At 45.8% G+C, this 19,368-nt stretch overlaps 2 protein-coding genes across 5 annotated transcripts in view; one reads left to right on the forward strand and one right to left on the reverse strand.

Moving 5' to 3' along the window:
- Positions 1-4,402: 4,402 nt before the first annotated feature.
- On the reverse strand, positions 4,403-16,115 carry PIGP (phosphatidylinositol glycan anchor biosynthesis class P). Of its 4 annotated transcripts, none has more exons than XM_082625063.1 (5): positions 15,941-16,115; positions 15,304-15,407; positions 9,482-9,554; positions 7,149-7,267; positions 4,403-4,763 (listed from the first exon to the last, which is right to left on the reverse strand). In XM_082625063.1, the coding sequence occupies exons 2-5, from the start codon at positions 15,383-15,385 to the stop codon at positions 4,633-4,635; spliced, it is 405 nt and encodes a 134-aa protein (XP_082481189.1). In that variant the 5' UTR covers positions 15,386-15,407; positions 15,941-16,115; the 3' UTR covers positions 4,403-4,632. The 4 variants fall into 4 exon arrangements, with proteins under 4 accessions (XP_082481189.1, XP_082481191.1, XP_082481190.1 ...); XM_082625065.1 differs by having other exon boundaries at positions 15,938-16,115; XM_082625064.1 differs by lacking the exon at positions 15,941-16,115 and adding an exon at positions 15,833-15,916.
- Positions 16,116-16,288: 173 nt separating this feature from the next.
- Positions 16,289-19,368, forward strand: part of TTC3 (tetratricopeptide repeat domain 3) — a 140,976-nt gene continuing 137,896 nt past the window's right edge. The window contains exon 1 of the mRNA XM_082625061.1: positions 16,289-16,390. The gene's annotated coding sequence lies outside the window, so the exon portion shown is untranslated. The remainder of the gene's footprint in view (positions 16,391-19,368) is intronic.

Raw genomic sequence — 19,368 nt, forward strand, 5'->3', positions numbered from 1 at the left:
CTGAGCCTGCGCTCTAGAGCCCACGAGCCACAACTACTGAAGCCCGCGTGCCTAGAGCCCGTGCTCCGCAACGAGAGAAGCCACCGCAATGAGAATCCCGTGCACCGCAAGGAAGAGTAGGCCCCGCTCACCGCAACTAGAGAAAGCCCATGTGCAGCAACGAAGACCCAACGCAGCCAGAAATAAAATATAAATAAATAAATTTTAAAAAGAAGTGAGCAGAAAAGAAAAAACAACTAGAAAAAAAGAAATGAGGGAGGGCAGAATTTTGGATTTGAATTCTGTTGGCTTTTCATAGATAGTTTCATATTTGGACTTTTAATTCTCACTGAGAATCTAATTACTGGAGGGGGTCTTGTTAAAATTGGAAGTTTTCTATCACTGACATCTTTTACTTGGAGTACTTTATGCTATTAGTTGGGCTCACTGCAAAACAGTGTCTTTCAAGTGTTTTTCTTAAATTATGAGATGCAGCAGGGAAGTGCATCAGACATCATGGCCCTATAACCGAAGCAACATTTTTACAAAATACAAACCTGTCAGCCGGGGTTCCCCTGAAAGCAGAGCCTGTGACAAAGGCTTGAGCCTGTGATAAAGGCTTGTGTAGGCAGTTTATTTGGAAAGTGACACTAGGGAGGAGTGGGAAGCAAGGAAGCAAAACAAAGACAAGGAGCCAATACTGAGTTCACCACTGCCACGGTAACCACAGCTCAAGCTCGTAAGACCTGCCTGGAGCTCAGGAAAGGCAGCTCAGAACCAGTTCTTTGGGAGCTTAACGCCTGCCCATGGTGTCCTATGGTGTCAACTCCCCCTGCTTTCAGGGTGCACTGGCAGGTGGCACCTGTGTGGACCTGGTCAAAGCAGCATCAGTGGCTGGAATAAGAGGTGGGACAGAGAGGATGTGAAGTGACCACGAAAGGTGTTCAATCAAGATATTTACCAAATGCAATGTGCTCTGCTATAATGTATTCTACTCCAGTACACACACATACACTCTAGTTGAGGCCCACTAACCAGTGGTTCTCAAAGTGTAGTCTTTTCAGGGGGTCTCTGAGGTCAAAACCATCTTCATAATAATAATAAGATGCTATTTGTCTTCTTCACACTCACTCTCTTGGGAGTATGCAGTGGAGTTTTCCAGAGGCTTTGTGGCATGTGGTACCAGGACAGAATGCAGATGCAGATATGAGAACCCAGCTGTCTTCCTTTAAGCCAGATGTTAAACAGATTTGCAAAAATGTTAAACAATTCTACTTCTCTCACTAAATTTGTTCCGGAAAATATAGTTATTTTTCATAAAATGTTACTTAAATGTAACAAAATGTAACAGGTTTATTATTTATAAACAAATATTTTTAAAATTTCTACTTTAATTTCTAAATATAATCCACATACACAGAAACTCTTTGGGTCTCTCACTCTTTATGAGTATAAAGCGGTCCTGAGATTTATAAAAAGGTGAGAATCACTGCACTAAATTGATCATGACCTTCAAAGGAGTTGCAGCTCCCAGTTTGGTGGGAAGAGGACAGCTCTATGAACTGCCACTTTCTCTTCCAAAGTGAATGGCCATTGCCCTGGTTGACCACAGGCTCAGTTAAGTCCAATCAATGAAAGCAGAAGTTCTGACCCTGGCTGCCTGTTGTAAGTGTCTGGGTGACATTGAAAATTACCCCGGCTTGGGCCCTGCTCCAGACCAATGAATCAAAATTTCTGGGGATGGGGCATAGTACTGTTCTTTACCTCATTATTGATGTATAACTTACATTAGGAGCAGAAATCTTAGTGATAATAACTATTTTTCTAAACATACGTTATTCCCAGGTAACTACCACCCAGATCAAGACGTAAGGCATTTCCAAATCACCAGCAGGTTCTCTCGTGCAGCCTCCTGGTTAATAACACTATTCTAATATATATCACCAGAGGTTTAAAAACTATTGTCCTGATTTTGAACTTCATATAAATGGCATCATACAGTATATATATATATGTGTGTATATGTGTATATATATATATATTCCTTTATGTCTGGCTTTTTATGCCCAACATTGTGAAATTCACTCACGTTGCTAGGTAGAGCAGTAATTTCATTCTTGTTTGCATGGCTGTGTCGTTTTCCATTGTATAAACAGGACACAATTTATTTACCATTCTACCCTTGATAGAGTTGGCTGGTCCCCTCAAACTGCTCTTCAGTGTGGTGACGTGCCCTTACCCTAGATTAATACAGGAACTGGGACTCATTAGGGAACAGAAACAGCAGATTCACGTTATCCATCTCACGCTTCCTGGGCAGGGATATGGTTATTGAAATGGAAGTCCTGGTTTTCCCAACTATTTAAAATTATTAGTTTCTTTTTTTCTTTCTTTCCTTTTTTATTTTTAAATACAGAAAATATAGTTAAATTTGCACAAATTAAAAGGTGTGGCTCCAGGGCCTCCCTGGTGGCGCAGTGGTTGAGAGTCCGCCTGCCGATGCAGGGGATACGGGTTCGTGCCCCGGTCTGGGAGGATCCCATATGCCGCGGAGCGGCTGGGCCCGTGAGCCATGGCCGCTGGGCCTGCGCATCCGGAGCCTGTGCTCTGCAACGGGAGAGGCCACAACAGTGAGAGGCCCGCATACCGCAAAAAGAAAAAAAAAAAAAAAAAAAAAAAAAAAAAAAAAAAAAAAGGTGTGGCTCCAAACCTGGGTAGATTTAAGTTATCAAAAGATAGGTGGCATTGAGTGCTAGATGCATTTAGATTTGGTCCCCCTGACCAGCTGTGAGTATACTCTTGCTAAGTTAGGGGTGGCTTGTTTCTTTTAAACATTTCTATCTAAGCTTCTTAATCTTACACGAGACATACCCAGATATTAATACGGCAGCGTTGCTCAAACTATCCATAGTTAGTTACCAAATCCTCCAACCCCCTCAACTGCACTTCCCCAAATCTGTCTGAGTCAGCAGAAGGTGCCATCATCTACTCAGTTCAGTAATTCAAATAAACCTAGGAATGACTCTTGATCACAACTCCTCTCAGTAGCCTGCCTACCCTGTACAATCAGGTCCATCTACCCAGTCAGCTGTGCCTCCAACAAATGCTGCAAAGCCACGTGCTCCTCCGCAGCTCCACAGCTACCACTCTGCTCTACGAGGCAAGCATTTTCTGCCTGGTCTGATGCAATCGCCTCCTGACCGGTCTCCCTACTTCCACACTCTTCCCTGTCCCCCCTCAATTCCCCCACCCGAACCTACCCTCCACCCACCGCCCAGTGGCTTTTTATTTTATTTTTTTTTGGCCGCACCCAGTGGCTTGTGGGATCTTAATTCCCCAACCAGGGAGGGAACCTGCGGTGAAAGTGCAGAGTCTTAACCACTGGACTGCCAGGGAACTCCCCCCGGTGGCTTTTAAAAAACACAGATCAGGCCGTGACACACTTTTCCTCAAAGCCTCCTAACGGCTCAGTATGTGAAGTGCCTCAAACCCATCACACTGACAGGTGAACCCAGACTTCTTACACAGGTCCTCACAGCCCTCACACCCTCCCGCAGCAAGCGCTAGGCCCCCTGCTGGCCTCCTGGCCTTAGGACACGCTGCGCTCCCTCCCTCCTTCCCACCCAAGGTCTCTGTCCTGCCTGCTCGGTACTGGAAGCGCCCTGCTGACCCTCTAATCTTTTTTTTTTTTTTTTTTTACATCTTTATTGGAGTATAATTGCTTTACAATAGTGTGTTAGTTTCTGCTTTATAACAAAGTGAATCAGTTATACATATACATATGTTCCCTTATCTCTTCCCTCTTGCGTCTCCCTCCCTCCTACCCTCCCTATCCCACCCCCCTAGGTGGTCACAAAGCACTGAGCTCATCTCCCTGTGTTATGCGGCTGCTTCCCACTATCCATCGATTTTACATTTGGTAGTGTATATGTGTCCATGCCACTCTCTCACTTCGTCCCAGCTTACCCTTCCCCCTCCCCATATCCTCAAGTCCATTCTCTAGTAGGTCTGTGTCTTTATTCCTGTCTTACCCCTAGGTTCTTCATGACATATTTTTTCTTAAATTCCATATATATGTGTCAGCATATGGCATTTGTCTTTCTCTTTCTGACCTACTTCACTCTGTATGACAGACTCTAGGTCCATCCACATGTGACGGCTCCTGTTTTTGCTAATCAAACCTCAACCCCAACTGCCTCCTCACAGCAGCTTTCATCGACTGTCCCATCTAAAGCAGTCATCCCTGAGACACGAATCTGATGGCAGAGACACATACTAAATGTGCAATGTGCAGAGACACAAATTAAATTTAGGTTCTCCTAAACCTAAGAGTTTGAATTCTGGGCTTCTAAGAACAGTGGGAAGGACACAATTGCCCTTTGAAAATTACAACATGAATGCCTCTCTGGAGGGACACTTGCCATACGGTAATGCAGTATTTTATTTACTCTGTCCATTAGTAACTACTATTTGATAACATTTATAATATTAATAGAACTTAATCTGAGAGAAGTTCAACTTACATTTTTCTTTCCTTTTTTTTTTTAACATTTCAATACTGGATATTAATCAGAAAGACAGTCAAAATTACTATGGTCGAAATTCTTCCATCAAAAATTTGTAATAAATGTTTGGTATTAGTCTATGTACAATTCAGTTTTTGGTGTAAAGTTCTTTGGCTGCAAGAAAAAACATTTGGTTTACTTCACTAATAGGAATATCTCTTAATGCTGGGATGGCCTCTTCTTGGTATTTCTTCGGCTGTTGGTTTTTGGCATAGTTATCTGTAAGAAGGGGACGAGAGGCTCTGTTTACTCAAGCAATTTCTTCAACAATCTCTGTGGTCTGTGGAGACCCACCACATAGTTTACTAGGCTAATGTTTGGATAATGACAAATACCATGTTTAACATAATTAAAAGGCCTCTTAAATTCTCTCTTTAGAAGAAATGTCCCAATTAGAATAAAAATCAGCCAAGTACTTTTGGCAACCTCTAACTTGGGTAAGAAATTAATATTTCTTTCTGGTGGCGCTGTGGTAAGAATCCGCTTGTCAAAGCAGGGGACACGGGGGCCTCCCTGGTGGCGCAGTGGTTGAGAGTCCGCCTGCCGATGCAGGGGATACAGGTTCGTGCCCCGGTCTGGGAGGATCCCATATGCCGCAGAGCGGCTGGGCCCGTGAGCCACGGCTGCTGGGCCTGCGCATCCGGAGCCTGTGCTCCGCAACGGGAGAGGCCACAACAGTGAGAGGCCCGCATACCGCAAAAAGAAAAAAAAAAAAAAAAAAAAAAAAAAAAGCAGGGGACACGGGTTTGAGCCCTGGTCCGGGAAGATCCCACATGCCGCGGAGCAACTAAGCCCACGCACCACAACTACTGAGCCCACATGCTCTAGGGCCTGCGTGCCACAACTACTGAGCCCGTGTGCTGCAACTACTGAAGCCCGCAAGCCTAGAGCCCGTGCTCTGCAACGAGAGAAGCCACTGCAATGAGAAGCCTGTGCACTGCAACAAAGAGTAGCCCCCGCTCGCCAGAAGTAGAGAAAGCCCACATGCAGCAACAAAGACCCAATGCAGCCAAAAATAAATTCAAAAAAATATATTTCATTCAACTGTACAATGATGATTCAAGCCCCATTTGTACATTTCTCATAGGAACAGAATTATATCAACACCCCAATCATTTGGTACAATCATTCATGCAAACTTAACAATTTCCCCTCTTTGTACAAATTGTCTATTTGCTGTAATTCCAGCCAAGTATGCAGGGAACACAGTAGGTTATCAGAAAAGCAATATCTAAAAGTTAAAAAAATCATACCAGAACTTAAAGAATACTTTGCTTCCTAGAATACAAGCAAGTTCAGGAATCTAATTTTTTTTTTTTTTTTTTAAATTTTCGCTATGCCATGCGGCTTGTGGGATCTCAGTTCCCCAACCAGGAGACTGAACCCAGACCATAGCAGTGAAAGCCGGGAATCCTAACCATCAGGCCACCAGGGAACTCCTAGGAATCTACTTTAATCTTTAGATATGAAATAAAAGAACTTAACAACAACTACAAAAAACATGCTGTGGCTCTTCTATCCACTTAATTGCAGTCAGGTTTACACAGTGATCCTGAGGATACACACCCCCAGATTCCTCCTCCCAGACAAGGTCTGTACGGACCTCTCTGTCATCCCTTGATCAACACAGCTTGTTGAGGATAAAAGAAGTTTCTCTCAGGCAAAGTTGCCAAGGAACATATTACATACTTGTGGTTTTTATGGGAAAATATACCTGTTAACTAGTGTAATAAACAGCATATTCATGACAGCTTATTTGTGCCATGTGAACATTTCCTCTGGTATAATTGTATTTATTTCTCCCAGTTTTTTTACTATGCTGATATGTGTCAATTACTGCAGCCTGTTCTTTGTTGCTTTTCTTTTTTAAAAATATTTATTTATTTATTTATTTCGCTGTGCTGGGTCTTAGTTGCAGCACGTGGGATCTTTTTAGTTGTGGCACGTGGGCTCCTTTAGTGGCAGCATACAGGCTCTTAGTTGTGGCATGCGGGATCTAGTTCCCTGACTAAGGGTTGAACCTGGGCCCCCTGCACTGGGAGCGCAGAGCCTTTTTTTTTTTTTTTTTTAAATTATCTAGGTTTATTTATTATTATTATTATTTTTGGGGCTGTGTTGGGTCTTCATTGCTGCGTGCGGGTTTTCTCTAGCTGTGGTGAGCAGGGGCTACTCTTCGTTGTGGTGCACGGGCTTCTCATTGCGGTGGCTTCTCTTGTTGTGGAGCACGGGCTCTAGGTGCACGGGCTTCAGTAGTTGCAGCATGTGGGCTCAGTACTTGCAGCACATGGGCCCCAGAGCACGTGGGCTTCAGTGGTTGCTACACGTGGGGTCAGTAGTTGTGGCCCTTGGGCTCTAGAGTGCAGGCTCAGTAGCTGTGGCGCACGGGCTTAGTTGCTCCATGGCATGGGGGATCTTCCCGGACCAGGGATCGAACCTGTGTCCCCTGCATTGGCAGGAGGATTCTTAACCACTGCGCCACCGGGGAAGTCCCGGGAGCGCGGAGTCTTAACTACGGGACCACCAGGGAAGTCCCTGCTTTTCTTGACAAAAGTGTTAACACCCGACTCCTCCATCCCCCGGCACTTTCCTTTGATATAACTTTACCTGTGATCGTGTGAATGGAGTTGAGTGGAGAGGTACTCATCATGTTCATCCCGAATAAGAGCACGTAACCAATCACTACCGTAACGAGGAGGTACACGGGCAGTGCAATTGCCCAGTATCTGCAGAAAAGAATATTAAAGTAGGTAACAGACTTCCTAAAGAGTGGCAGTTCTCTAGAGTTCATCACCAAGTTAATACACTTTTTTTTTTTTTTTTTTTTTTTTTTTTTGCTATATGCGGGCCTCTCACTGTTGTGGCCTCTCCCGCCGCGGAGCACAGGCTCCGGACGCGCAGGCCCAGCGGCCATGGCTCACGGGCCCAGCCGCTCCGCGGCATATGGGATCCTCCCAGACCGGGGCACGAACCCGCATCCCCTGCATCGGCAGGCGGACTCTCAACCACTGCGCCACCAGGGAGGCCCCAAGTTAATACACTTTTAAACTTAATTTTAGCTTTGACTGAAATAATACGTGTACCTAAAAGGCAGTCCAGTAGTTCTACTGGCCTACAGTGAAGCTGCTATCCTGTACCCCTGCGTGGGCCCTGGAGTCTTACTTCCCAGCAGGGAACACTCTCAGCACCTAAGCTGTTTCTTCCGGTGTTTACCTCCACCTTCCTACACAACATACCCCTATGATTATTTCTTGATTTTTTAAACTTCAGGCATTTTCTGGGAACATGCTAATATGGAGATAAAGATGTATATATAAATAATGTTTGCCACTGAGCACCGTGTTATTATTATATGTCTTCTTGTACAATTTTTTGTTTTTCCTGGAAATTAACGACTACTTTTTGTCTCTTTGCTTGGTTTCCCATGTACCTATCGATCCTCAATCCTCAAATTCTCTGATAGACTCTAGTATATGCCTCCTAATACACTTAAACACATCAAACGCTCGACCTCACGTTTTATTGGGTGCATTATTTAATAATTTCTTCCCTACTGTTTTCTCTTTCCGGAACTTCTAAGAGATTTTTTGCTGTTACACTTTCCTCATCTTTTCTCTAGTTTCTATTTTGCTATACTCTGTCCTACTTTCTGGAGATTACTTTTGGTGTTTCTTCTAAACCTTCAATTAAAATGTTAATTTTGGCTACCATATTTATAATTTGCAAATGCAGTAATTCTCTGAACATTCCCTATTTTATAGCATCCTGTTGTTTCATAGTTATAATCGTTCTTTATCTCTGAGGATTTTATTTTAAAGTTTTCTTCTGCTCTTTGCATTATCTCCATTTTCTTCAAGTTTCTTTTCTTTTTTTTTTTTTTGCTTTTTTCTCTTGTATTTCATTTTAGAGGCTTTCTTTTAATGTCTGATAAGTTGCCCATTCATATTTAAAGATGAAGTACTGGGAAGGCAGGGAGGCGGCCGGGGAGACATAAAAAATAAATAAATAAAGATGAACACTAACAAGCTAATTGGAAGCTCTGTGCATATGTGGGCTGGGCCGGCCAGCTGGAGATCCACACTATGGGAGACCTGGCCATTCCACTGGAGGACCTCTAATTATCAGAAATTAGAGACCCTTTCTCTTGAGCTGGTCAACCTCTTCAGGGAGGACCCTCCTATCTTGCTGGGAGGAGGTGGGTGGTATAAGCCTGCCAACCACAAGCCTGAGAGCCTAGAGAGGAACGGTGCTTGGGAGGAATCTCACTATTCAGCAATGCAGATTTTCACTGATCCCTGTTTTCAATGACGTTCCTAGTTAGACCTAGTGTCCCCCAGACTAGAGACTCTCATTCAGCCTTTCCAGAGCATAAAACTCCTGTCTTCTGCAGGGGAGGGTTGGTCTCCCAGCTTTAAGGGCTGAGGAGGGGGATTTGAGGGTCAAATGTTCTTTAAACACTGTTTTCAGCCCAACCCAGAAATACCATGTTAAAGAGGTACCCGCACCTCCAATGTCTGGGCCTCTCTGTGTTGTGGGCACAGAGGCTCTAGCTGGCTTCCCTGCTTTAGCAATGTGGGAAAGTGGAAATTCAGTTAGTTACTTCTCACCCATCTGCAATCCACTTCCCAAGATTTTATTGATACACCTCCACTATCCCATTATTTGCTCCTGTGGGTTTATAGCTTAACAATTATTTTTTTCTATGGGCTTATTTTAACAAGATTTTGGGAGGAAGGAGAGATAAAGATGTGCATTTAGCCCACCATCTTTAAGTAGAAGCGTATCAATAATCGTCTTTAAAAAGCTTTAAATTTCTATATGGCTATCTATGGATCTTAAAAGAATAAATACAAGATTTGCATAAGTCTTAAGAAAAAACCTGATCCTTCAAAACAGCACTGATATACTCTTACTTTATTTAAGAAATACATTGAACTTACTTTTGAGGCCAATAGGTTAAGCCTAAGGAGTTTAGCCAAGATTCAGGAATAAAAGCCCACACAAGATATAGCACTGCGGAAGAGGGAAAAAAAAAAAGGAAAAAAGGTCAGTAAGGCATGCATCCAATCTATCAAGGTTCAGATAAAACAACTAGAGAGAAGCTGGCACGCTGCAACGAAAGAGACCACGTGCCATAACTAAGACCCGACACAGCCAAAAATAAATGAAAAAAAACCCCAAACCATAGAATTTACCATCTTAACCATTTTAAGTGTAATGTTCAGCAGTGTCAAGTATTATTTGTCTTGCTGTGAAACAGGTTTCTAGAACTATTTCATCCTGTGAATCTGAAACTCTATACCCATTAAACAACTCCTCTAGTTATTTTAAAAAACATGTCTTAACTTCCACTACTCACACTGTATTTTAAGCAATTTAAGGGTGGAAATCATGCCTTAGTAATTGTCGTAATCCTTATAGCACCTAGCAATTTGCTTTATACGTAGTAGGTGTTCAACACTTCATCCCCACAGGGTTGAAATAACTAGACATTTAGGGGCATAAAGGTGAATTTATCTACCCTTGTTCTGATCCACAACATGCCTTATCTCCTAGAGCACGATCTTATTTCCCTCAATCCAGGTCTCTGTGGCACCCTTTACTGTTGTCCCTCTATTATAACAACAGCCAACCTCTGAGCACTCACTGTGGCTAAGCACACTTCCGAGCACTTTACATGCATTATTTCATTTAATCCTCAAAACAATCCTAGTAGGTATTAAGCCATTTTTACAGATGAGGAACTGGAGTCTTAGACATGTTACATCATCTGTCCAAGGTAAGTGGCAGAGAGAAATTTCAAGCCTGTCTCAGTGATGATGAAGGATCAACATTTTTCTCAACAAATATGTATTACGGAATTCTCTATGTCAGGAATGTGCGATACAATGGTGAACCCGAAAGAGATGGCCTCTGCCCTCTCTGAGCTTAAAATTGAGCAAGGAATAGAGAGGAATAAATGGGTATTTTCAATACACTCTGATAAGTGCTAACGAGCGAGTAACAAAAGAGGATATCGGAACACATAAGGCGGCCCTCAGCCCACAGTGGTGGTGATGTGAATGGTTAGGAAAGATTTCCTGGAGGAAGTCATTAAATTGGGGCCTAAAGGATGAATAGGGGGTTAGCCAGATGAAAATGCTGGGCTTGCAGATGAGAGGAAGGAAGGAAATATGAGAAAACGGTGTTCCCAGCAACCACCACAGAGAGAGCGCTGGGGACCTGAAGAGAGGGCTGGTGTGGTAGACGGCAGAGGGAAAAGCTGGCAAGGAGCTGGCTTGGAGCTTGAGTTTTCAAGATTAATGAAATACAAACAGCACTTCCCTGGTGGTGCAGTGGTTAAGAATCCGCCTGCCAATGCGGGGGACACGGGTTCGAGCCCTGGTCCGGGAAGATCCCACACGCTGCGGAGCAACTAAGCTCCTGCGCCACAAGCCGGTGCTCTAGAGCCCGCGAGCCACAACTACTGAGCCCGTATGTCACAACTACTGGAGCCCACATGCCTAGGGCCCATGCTCGGCAACAAGAGAAGCCACCGCAGTGAAAAGCCCGCGCACCGAAGAGTAGCCCCCGCTGGCCGCAACTAGAGAAAGCCCACGTGCAGCAACAAAGGCCCAATGCAGCCAAAAATAAACAAACAAACAAATAAATTTATTTAAAAAAAGAAATACAAACAGTGGGGAAACAAATGCAAATTCATAAATGGAAATGATTTGCTTAGTTTAATTAAGTGAATGAATATTTACTGCACATCTGCCATATGCCAGGCACTATGAGAAGGTCGAGGCTATAAAGATAAATGAGACATGGTCTCTATTCTCACAAAGTCGTGTGGGAGAGAGAAACGAGTCAAATGTAGTGGCAGGAACTTCCCAGGCACTGTCTTACTGGACCCTCCCCAGAACCCTCCGAGGTGTGTGCTGGTAGTCCTTACTCACAGGTGAAAAAAATTGAGGCTCACGGAATGTAAATAACTTGCTCAAGGTCTCACAGCTAAACGTTACAGAGCTGGAATGAGAACCTGAGCAATGTCTTCACACCGGGCTTACAGGCAGCAGCCAGAGCACTGGAAACGACATGAAGCGGAGGCGACGTATTTGCGGGAACCCCAGGCAGCGTGGAGTGGCTCGGGCATAAAGTACGAGGCTCTGAGCAGGGAGAAACCAGCCGGATAAGTGAACAGGTCCCAGATCATGGAAGACCTTGGGTGAGGAACATGGACTTTATGCTCTGGGCAAGGGGAACAACTGGATATTTTGTTGGTAGCTTTACAGTTACATCAGACTACCAAGAGAAATAACCATCCAGGCTCCAACCAGAGGTTTTAATCAGGGGAGTTCACGTCTGGATCTCAAGTGCGTCACTGTGATGGCTGCATGTAGGATGAATCTGTGGAAGAAGTGAGACCCCGGCAGGCTCAATGGCAGCAGCAGATGAATGAGTTGGGGGAGAAGGAAAAGCACAAGTGAAGACGACTCCCAGGCTTTCAGAGTGGGATCTAGTCATCCCAACCCCGAAGAAAGAGATACTGGAGCAGTCACTCTCCACACAGCGTCGAGAGATGTTCCAAAAACACAAATCTGACCCTAACACTTGCCAGTTCAAATCCTTCCATGCCCTTAGAATAAAATCCTAGGGCTTGCAAGAACTTGAACGACCTGGCTCGGCCCGCCTCTCCAATGTCCAGCCCTCACGCACTACGCTCCGGCTCTGGACAGTGTCTCATTTCTGTGCTTCAAACAACCTTGCGGACGCAGGGTCACTGCATTTACAGCGAGTGCTGTCTGCCTGGAACGATCTTCCTTTGGCTCTTCCAATGCAGATGGTTCCTTAGCCTGCTTTATGTCTTAGCTCAAATGTCACCTTAAGAGAGGTTTTCCCCAATCACTTGCTCTCCCAGCTGTGTCCCACCTACCACACCTTCATTACTCCCTGTCATTTCCCTTTATTGCCCTCAAAGCTATTACCACAATCTATAACTACTGTGATGGATGGGATATTTGTGTTCCCCCCCAAATTAATATTTGGAAACACTAATCCACAATGTGATGGATTTGGAGATGGGGCCTTTGAAAGGCAGTTAGGTATAGATGAGGTCATGAGGGAGCGGTCTCCATCATGGGATGAGTGTCCTTTCTTTCTCTACTACGTGAGGATACGGCAAGGGGGTGGTTGTCTGCAAACCGTAGGAGGGCCCTTACCAAGAACCCAGCCATGCTGGCATCCTGATCTCGCATTTCCCTGTCTCCAGAGCTGTGAGAAATAAATGTCGATTGGTTAAGCTACCCAGTCTACAGTACTTTGTTATAGCAGCCTGAACAGATTAAGACAATTAGCTTTTCAAGTCAGTAAATATTTCAACGTACAGAGAGACTCATGTAACCCCTGCATACCCACCACCTAGTTTCATTATGACTGCTGGGTACTGGCCTCTGAGCTCCTCTATCCTGTTACTTTCTGCCTCACTGTCTCAGGTTTCAACCGTACTGACCTCCATCTGTTCCTTGAAACCACTGGCCTCCTCGGGCTTTTGCACTGGCTCTTCTCTGGGAGGCTCTTTCCCTGGATTGCCACATGGCTAACTCTCGCTTTTCGTGTCTGTGCTTACAACTCATCCCTCAGTGAGGCACCACCTGACTGCTGTATTTATGATGGCAAACTCCTCCCACTTCTTACCCTCCTTTCTGGCTTAATTTCTCCCCATGGCACACATTCTCATCTGACACTCTGCATGTTTAATTATTTAATTTGTCCACTGGCAATCTCCCCCCAGCAGAATGAAAACTGTGAAAGCAGGAAGGTGGGGGCTGTTTTGCTCCTCCCTTGCCTGTAACAGTGGCTGGCACGTGGTAAGTACGCAAGAAAAATGTGCAGAATTAATTTCTGGTCGTGGGTACTATTGGATTTAAGTCTTAAAGTCATTGCTTTTATTTATATACATAGTTTCTAACCCTTCAAATAACTCTATAGAACAGGGACTTACAAAAATGATGACGATAACAGCAGCAGCTAACACTGAATAAATACAGGTATCCCCACTTTCCGAAAGCTCGCTTTAAGCCATTTCGCTTTTATGAAAGACCTACGCTAGTAACTGTCTTCGGTAACCAAAGGAAAGCTGGAGAGGATTTTTGCTTTTACTTAAAAAGCGTTCAGTGTTTGTTTTGCAGGGAACCGTGATACAGGCGGTGCCCACCCAGAGCAGGGAGAGTGGCACATCTGGGCTCCTTCCCCAGAGCTACACTCAGCATCTCGGCATCAAACTGCTGTAGCTCTGAACTGTGTCGGTGAGCATCTTGATCTCAGCTGAGTATCTTTATCAAATTGAGTGCATTATCTCAATTTACCTTGTGCGTTGCTTAGCAAGATGTGCCCTAAGGTAGTCGTTTCTTCGCTTTACGCCATTTCTGCTTACGAAAGGTTGCATAGGCATGGTCTCTACATTTGGACTGTGGGAGAAACCCGTACTTATTGTTCCTATGCATTCTTTTAAGTGCTTTGCATAAATTACGGCAAGTAATCTTCACAACAGACATAAGAGGCAGCATAGTGAAGTCAACCCAGCGTGTCTGGGTTCAAATTCTAGCTTTTATCATTTACTGACTGTGTGACCTTGAGCACATTACTTAAGCCCCGTGTGCCTCCCTATTCTCATCTGCAAAATGAGGACAGTTAAGGACAACATCTATCTCACAGGACTGTCTTATGCTTCATAAGCATTTGATGAACATCACCACCCTTTCACAGATGAAGAATCTCAAGAACCAAAGAAGTTAACTAAACGGTCCTCCACAAAGCTAATCTGTGGAGGAGTCAGGATTTGAACTCAAGTCATAACTTCTTCACTCCACAGACTCCCCTGGCCAACAGCTTGGTTGGCTATACTGATGCAGTTAGGGTTCAGAAGCATTACCACTCCATCTTTCTGGTTTCCACAAAATTCTTAAAAGTTGTGGGCACCCACTTTTCTCCCTAATTCTCAAATCCTTTTGGGGAGAGACATGGGGCCCACTGTGTGACTCTGGGAATATTGTGTCTCAGTGAACATCAGTTTCCTTATCTGTAAAATGGGACCTTATGGGGACTGATTGAGACCCAGAATGTAAAGTGCAGCTGACTTCTATAACCTGATTGCTGTCCCTCCCACAGGCTGCACCAGGGCCACAACAGGTTACTCGTTTCCAAACCCCACAATGCCTTCCCACTTCTTCCTTCTTATTGGTGAAGACAAAGTCCCTGGGAGAAAGCGCACTCTGACTCCAAGGGTTTTGTGGGGTTTTTTGGCCACGCTGCTGCATGGCTAGTAGGATCTTAGTTCCCTGACCAGGGATGGAGCTCTGGCAGTGAGAGCACAGAGTCCGAACCACTGAACCCCCAGGGAATTCCCTGACTTTCCATTTTGATTTCTTGTCTCGACACTGGCTGCCCATGGCACTTATCACACTGAGAGAGAATTGTAGATTTACTCCTCTGTCTTGTCCACAAAACCATGACCTCCTTAAAGGCAGGGACCAAGTTGCATTCACTTTGCAATCTTGCCTGGTGCTGCATTTTAAAGATCTGTTGAGATGAAATCTTTCAGGCTCATGTCTGGCATATAGAACACTCTTAACAGACAAGAGTTCCCTCCAGGTTTTCTCGAAAAGAGACCAAGGTAGAAAGGATCACAGTTCCTGTGTGCACATTCTACAAACAAATGCAATAATTTCCTGTCCTTGAACACCAGAGAAAGGCCCTGGCCATCCATCAGGAAGGTACTTACAGAAGCCAAATTGGGAGCTTAAGAAAAGGACAAAGCCATAAATCGCTCTTTCTGGCAATGGCGACGGTGAATTTTCCACCATTTTCCCTGTGTCTTTAGATAATCTGTGGGAAAGAAACACAATCAGCTGTCAGTGATTCACACCATTGGCCTATTATAACCTCATCGCTTTGCTATGGGCACAGCCCCTCCGCAGTTTTTTTCCCAGCCTAAACCACTGCCAACGGGCAACCTGCGCACAGACCTCCAACACACACCTGCTTGCACACGTGCACACAAGCACCCATACCTCGCCTGTAGGCGCAAGCAGCCCCCAAACCTCACGTGCACGCGCACACATGCACACGCGCCACAGCGCGCACCTCCCGCAGTGTAAGGTGGGGGGGGGGAGGCAAGGGGGGAGCAGGGGAGGGACTGACGCCACTCCAGCTCTGCAGGTTTCGCCTCCGTGCGAAAAGGGAAGGGCAAGCAGGGACAGGAGGCCCGCGCGGCCTCCTCAGGCCTGGGCCTCGGCGCCCGGGACCCGGACCTGCCCTCTCGTGGGGTCTGTTTCTCATTCGAGCCCGGGGACTGGGATTGGCCCTCGACCTTGGATCTTCCATGCGCCCACTCCGGTCCCTCCCCACAGTTCTGCCACCTCCGTGCCGAGTCCTCTGCGCAGGCGCGGACCAGGGAGCCGCAGGGGGGCGAGAGAAGGAAAACGGAGAAAGGCCGAGTCGCCAAGGCAACCCCTGCCCGGGCGCAGGCGCACCGCGACCCTCGTCCGGCAGGAACGCGCGAGCGCGGGGGCGGGAGGGATCGGTCAGCTCTCCGCCGCTGGGGGCGGGGGCGGCACGACGGCGCATGTGCATTGCGGCCCACGTGACGCGTCTGCCGCCTGCGCCGCCGGCCGCTCCTGCCCGCCCGCTGGCTGACGTGGAGGGCCTGAGGCGGCGGCGGCGGCGGCCCGCGTCCGAGGCTCGCGGGCTGCGGGCCCCGGTGAGTGCACACCTGGCGCGCGGCAGGGCTCCCGGATGTGTCACCTTGTCGCGCTCTAGCCGAGATGCCCGGGGAGAGGGTTCCTCCACACCCCCTCCGTGGGTGTGTGGTGAGTGTGGGTGTGTGCGCGTCGCCCCGCGTCGTTGGCCGTGGCGCCCGCGGTGTGTGTGCGCGGTTTGGGTGCCGGTGCAGAGGGGGAGTGTGTGGCCGCTTTTGTCGGCCTCAGTGGGTGTGTTTTCTTTGTCTGGTGTCATCCCTTTTTAAGTGTGGCCCCCTCCGGGCTTCTGCTCGAGGGTGGGAGAAGCCCCTTTGTGTGCGCATCCCCCGGCCGCACGCGCACCCTCGCCCCAGTCGGTGCGCGGGTGACACCTTCGGTAGGCGGAGGGTCCGCCGGCCTGAGCGCGGGTGGGCACAGGCCCGTGTGTCCCCTCCCGGCTCCTTTGTGTCCGCTGGTTCTTCCCGGCGACGGCGTGGGCGCCCCGGCGGTGTGGGAGCCCCCGTTTGTGTCACTACCTCTCTCCGAGGGTGCGCGTTCTCCGCGCGCGTGGCCGCGCCTCCTGTAGTCGTGACCCCCGCTTGCAGCATCGTCCGCCCGGGGGTGCGTCCTCGCGTGTCCCCGCGCGCGCGCCGCGCCTGGGTCCTGTCGAGTGCGTGATCAGGTCGTCGTTCGCGAGTGTTCGTGAACGTTCTTGCACGCCCCTCCTCTGTCTTGTGTTCCCTACATCTGTGCCACCTGTTTTCGTGAGAATGGCTGCCGAGCGCGGGGAGGGGACGGGGAGGGAGAAATCAGTCTAGTGCTCCCCCGTCCCCTGCGCCTCTTCGGAGCATCCTTCCTCCCCCAGCGCTAATGGGAAGGGGGGACAGCAGCGGATCTGGCCAGCTGCGCCGTAATATTTACGATGTCAGGTGTGGCCGGTCGAGCCAGCCTGTTTTGGGGACGGAATAAGGGGCCAAGGGCCAAAAATGGAGTCAAGGCATAGGTAAATGTTGGTTGATACCAGTGTGGCGTACTATTTTCAGAGGCGCCCTACACGCCCAAAGACCTTCGATTGCAGACTCCTTCCAAAATAATATGTACACGACACCTGGGCAAATACCTTTTAGCCGATCCTGGGCGTTCTTGATAATACTTAACGGTTCATATAGTGTTTTATGGCGTTCACGTAAATTAACTCTCTTGATTCTGCCCGGAGTCGTGGCGAGGGAAACAAGGTAGACATCTTACAGGTTTTACTCCCCCCTTGGGAGCAGTTTCCTCATAATTACAGCTCTAGTTAGGACATTTTGTATTGCAGGAAATTTGCCTTTTATCCTATTAGAGACCCATTACCCATTAGAGACCCAACTACTCCTCTTGCTCAAAGGTTCGTGCTCTGCGCTCAAGGGCTGCGTTTCGGTGTCTGTTTCTCGTTCATTTGCTCAATTTTCTTACTCTTGCCTAATTTTCCGTTTTTTTCTTTTTTTTTTAATTTCTGGAAGATTTCACACATAAAATACAGAGGGGTATCTAACCAATCCATGATTAAGATTTACAGATGTAATTACTTTGCCGAATTTACTTCAGATCCTCTTTTTAATTTAAAAGAACTAAAATTGCAAAATATGGAGGTGCTCTCAGTTCCTGCCCCTCCTTCCGTAGAGGTTGTCACCGTGTTTAGGTTTGTGTATATCATTCCCTTGCATATTTTATACTTTGATCACGGTGGATCCATAAACAATATATAGTGTTGTGTGTTTTAAACTTTAATGGTATTAAACAATGTGTCTTTTTGCAACTTGCTTTTTTCGATCAGCATCACATTTTCAGATTTACATATGAATAAATTGGATAATTGTGTTTGGTTCATTCATTTTAATTGCTGGTATAGAATTCCATTGTATGAATATACCATAATTTACTTATCCGTTTTCCTGTTGATGGGCTTTGTTTCTGGTTTTTGACTCTAAAAACAATCCTGCAATAAACATCTTTGTACTTGTCTGCTTTGTGCACACGTTTGGAAGTTTCTCGAGAAAATACACCTAGTAGTGGATTTGCTCTATACTAGGAAATATGCATCTTCAACGTAACTAAATATCACAGAAGCTCTCAAAGTGGTTGCACTAATTTTCACTCTCACTGGTATTGAGTGAAGACACCCACCCATTTGTCACACCCTTGCTAACACTGTATGTTACCTGACTTTTACATTTTTGCCTTCTCTTTACTGACCAGCTTCCTTATAACTTTAGCTTGCGGCTAAATTTGCTTGCAGCCACCTTGGCTTCTGCTCTAGCCCTGTGTCAGCCTATGGGTTCATCTCTCACAGTTAACTGGCTCAGTCTTTATCTCATTTGGTTCTCATAAGATTAATTCCAGTAAACATTTATTTTGTACCTAATGTATCAGTTCCAATGGTTGATGTAATATAATTCCATGGTATGTTAGATGTACCTTTCTAATAGCAGGTGAGGTGATTTAATTAAATACTTTTTTGCATATGATGAACGGTTTTTTAAAAATCTTCTTTCCTCTAATGTAATATTTGATACTTTCAAAATATGTAACATATATGCAAATTGTGAAACAAAACAATAAAATTAACACCTATCAACCCACCACTCAATCCAGGAATCAAAATGACCGATAATGAATGTGCTCACCTCCAGAGTGACTGCTATCCTAAATTGTGTGTCATTCCTTGTTTTTTTAAAAAATAATTTTATCAGATATGTATACATCCCTCAACAATGTATTGTGTGGTTTCTATTGTTTTTGAATTTAAAAAAAGGAATACTGGATACAGCTTTCTGGGTCTTGCTTATTTCACTCAATGTTATGTTTCTAAGAGTCACTGATATTCAGTATAGATATAAGTCATTAATTTTCACAGCTGTGTAATATTCTATGGGTGAATATAACACAGTGTATGCGTTCTTCTGTTGATGAACATTTTGGTTGTTTCTAGGTTTTGCTATTTTGAAGATTCTTGTACATATCTTCTGGTACATAGTTGCAAGAATTTCTCTACTTTTCACACTGGGGTATATGACCTCTGGGGAAGTAATAAAGATTTTCTGAGGAGTACTTGGGCACAGGTAATATTA

This window comes from Mesoplodon mirus, assembly GCF_964341445.2.
Source record: "Mesoplodon mirus genome assembly, chromosome: 6".
Taxonomy (NCBI): Eukaryota; Metazoa; Chordata; class Mammalia; order Artiodactyla; family Ziphiidae; genus Mesoplodon; species Mesoplodon mirus.

What these genes read in the sequence shown, in the direction of transcription:
- PIGP (XM_082625062.1), bottom strand. An exon ending in TTAACCTATTGGCCTCAAAA is followed by an intron (nt 7,268 to 9,481) that starts GTAAGTTCAATG and finishes TCTTTTCTGCAG; the next exon opens with ATACTGGGCAATTGCACTGC. An exon ending in CTCCATTCACACGATCACAG is followed by an intron (nt 4,764 to 7,148) that starts GTAAAGTTATAT and finishes CCCTTCTTACAG; the next exon opens with ATAACTATGCCAAAAACCAA.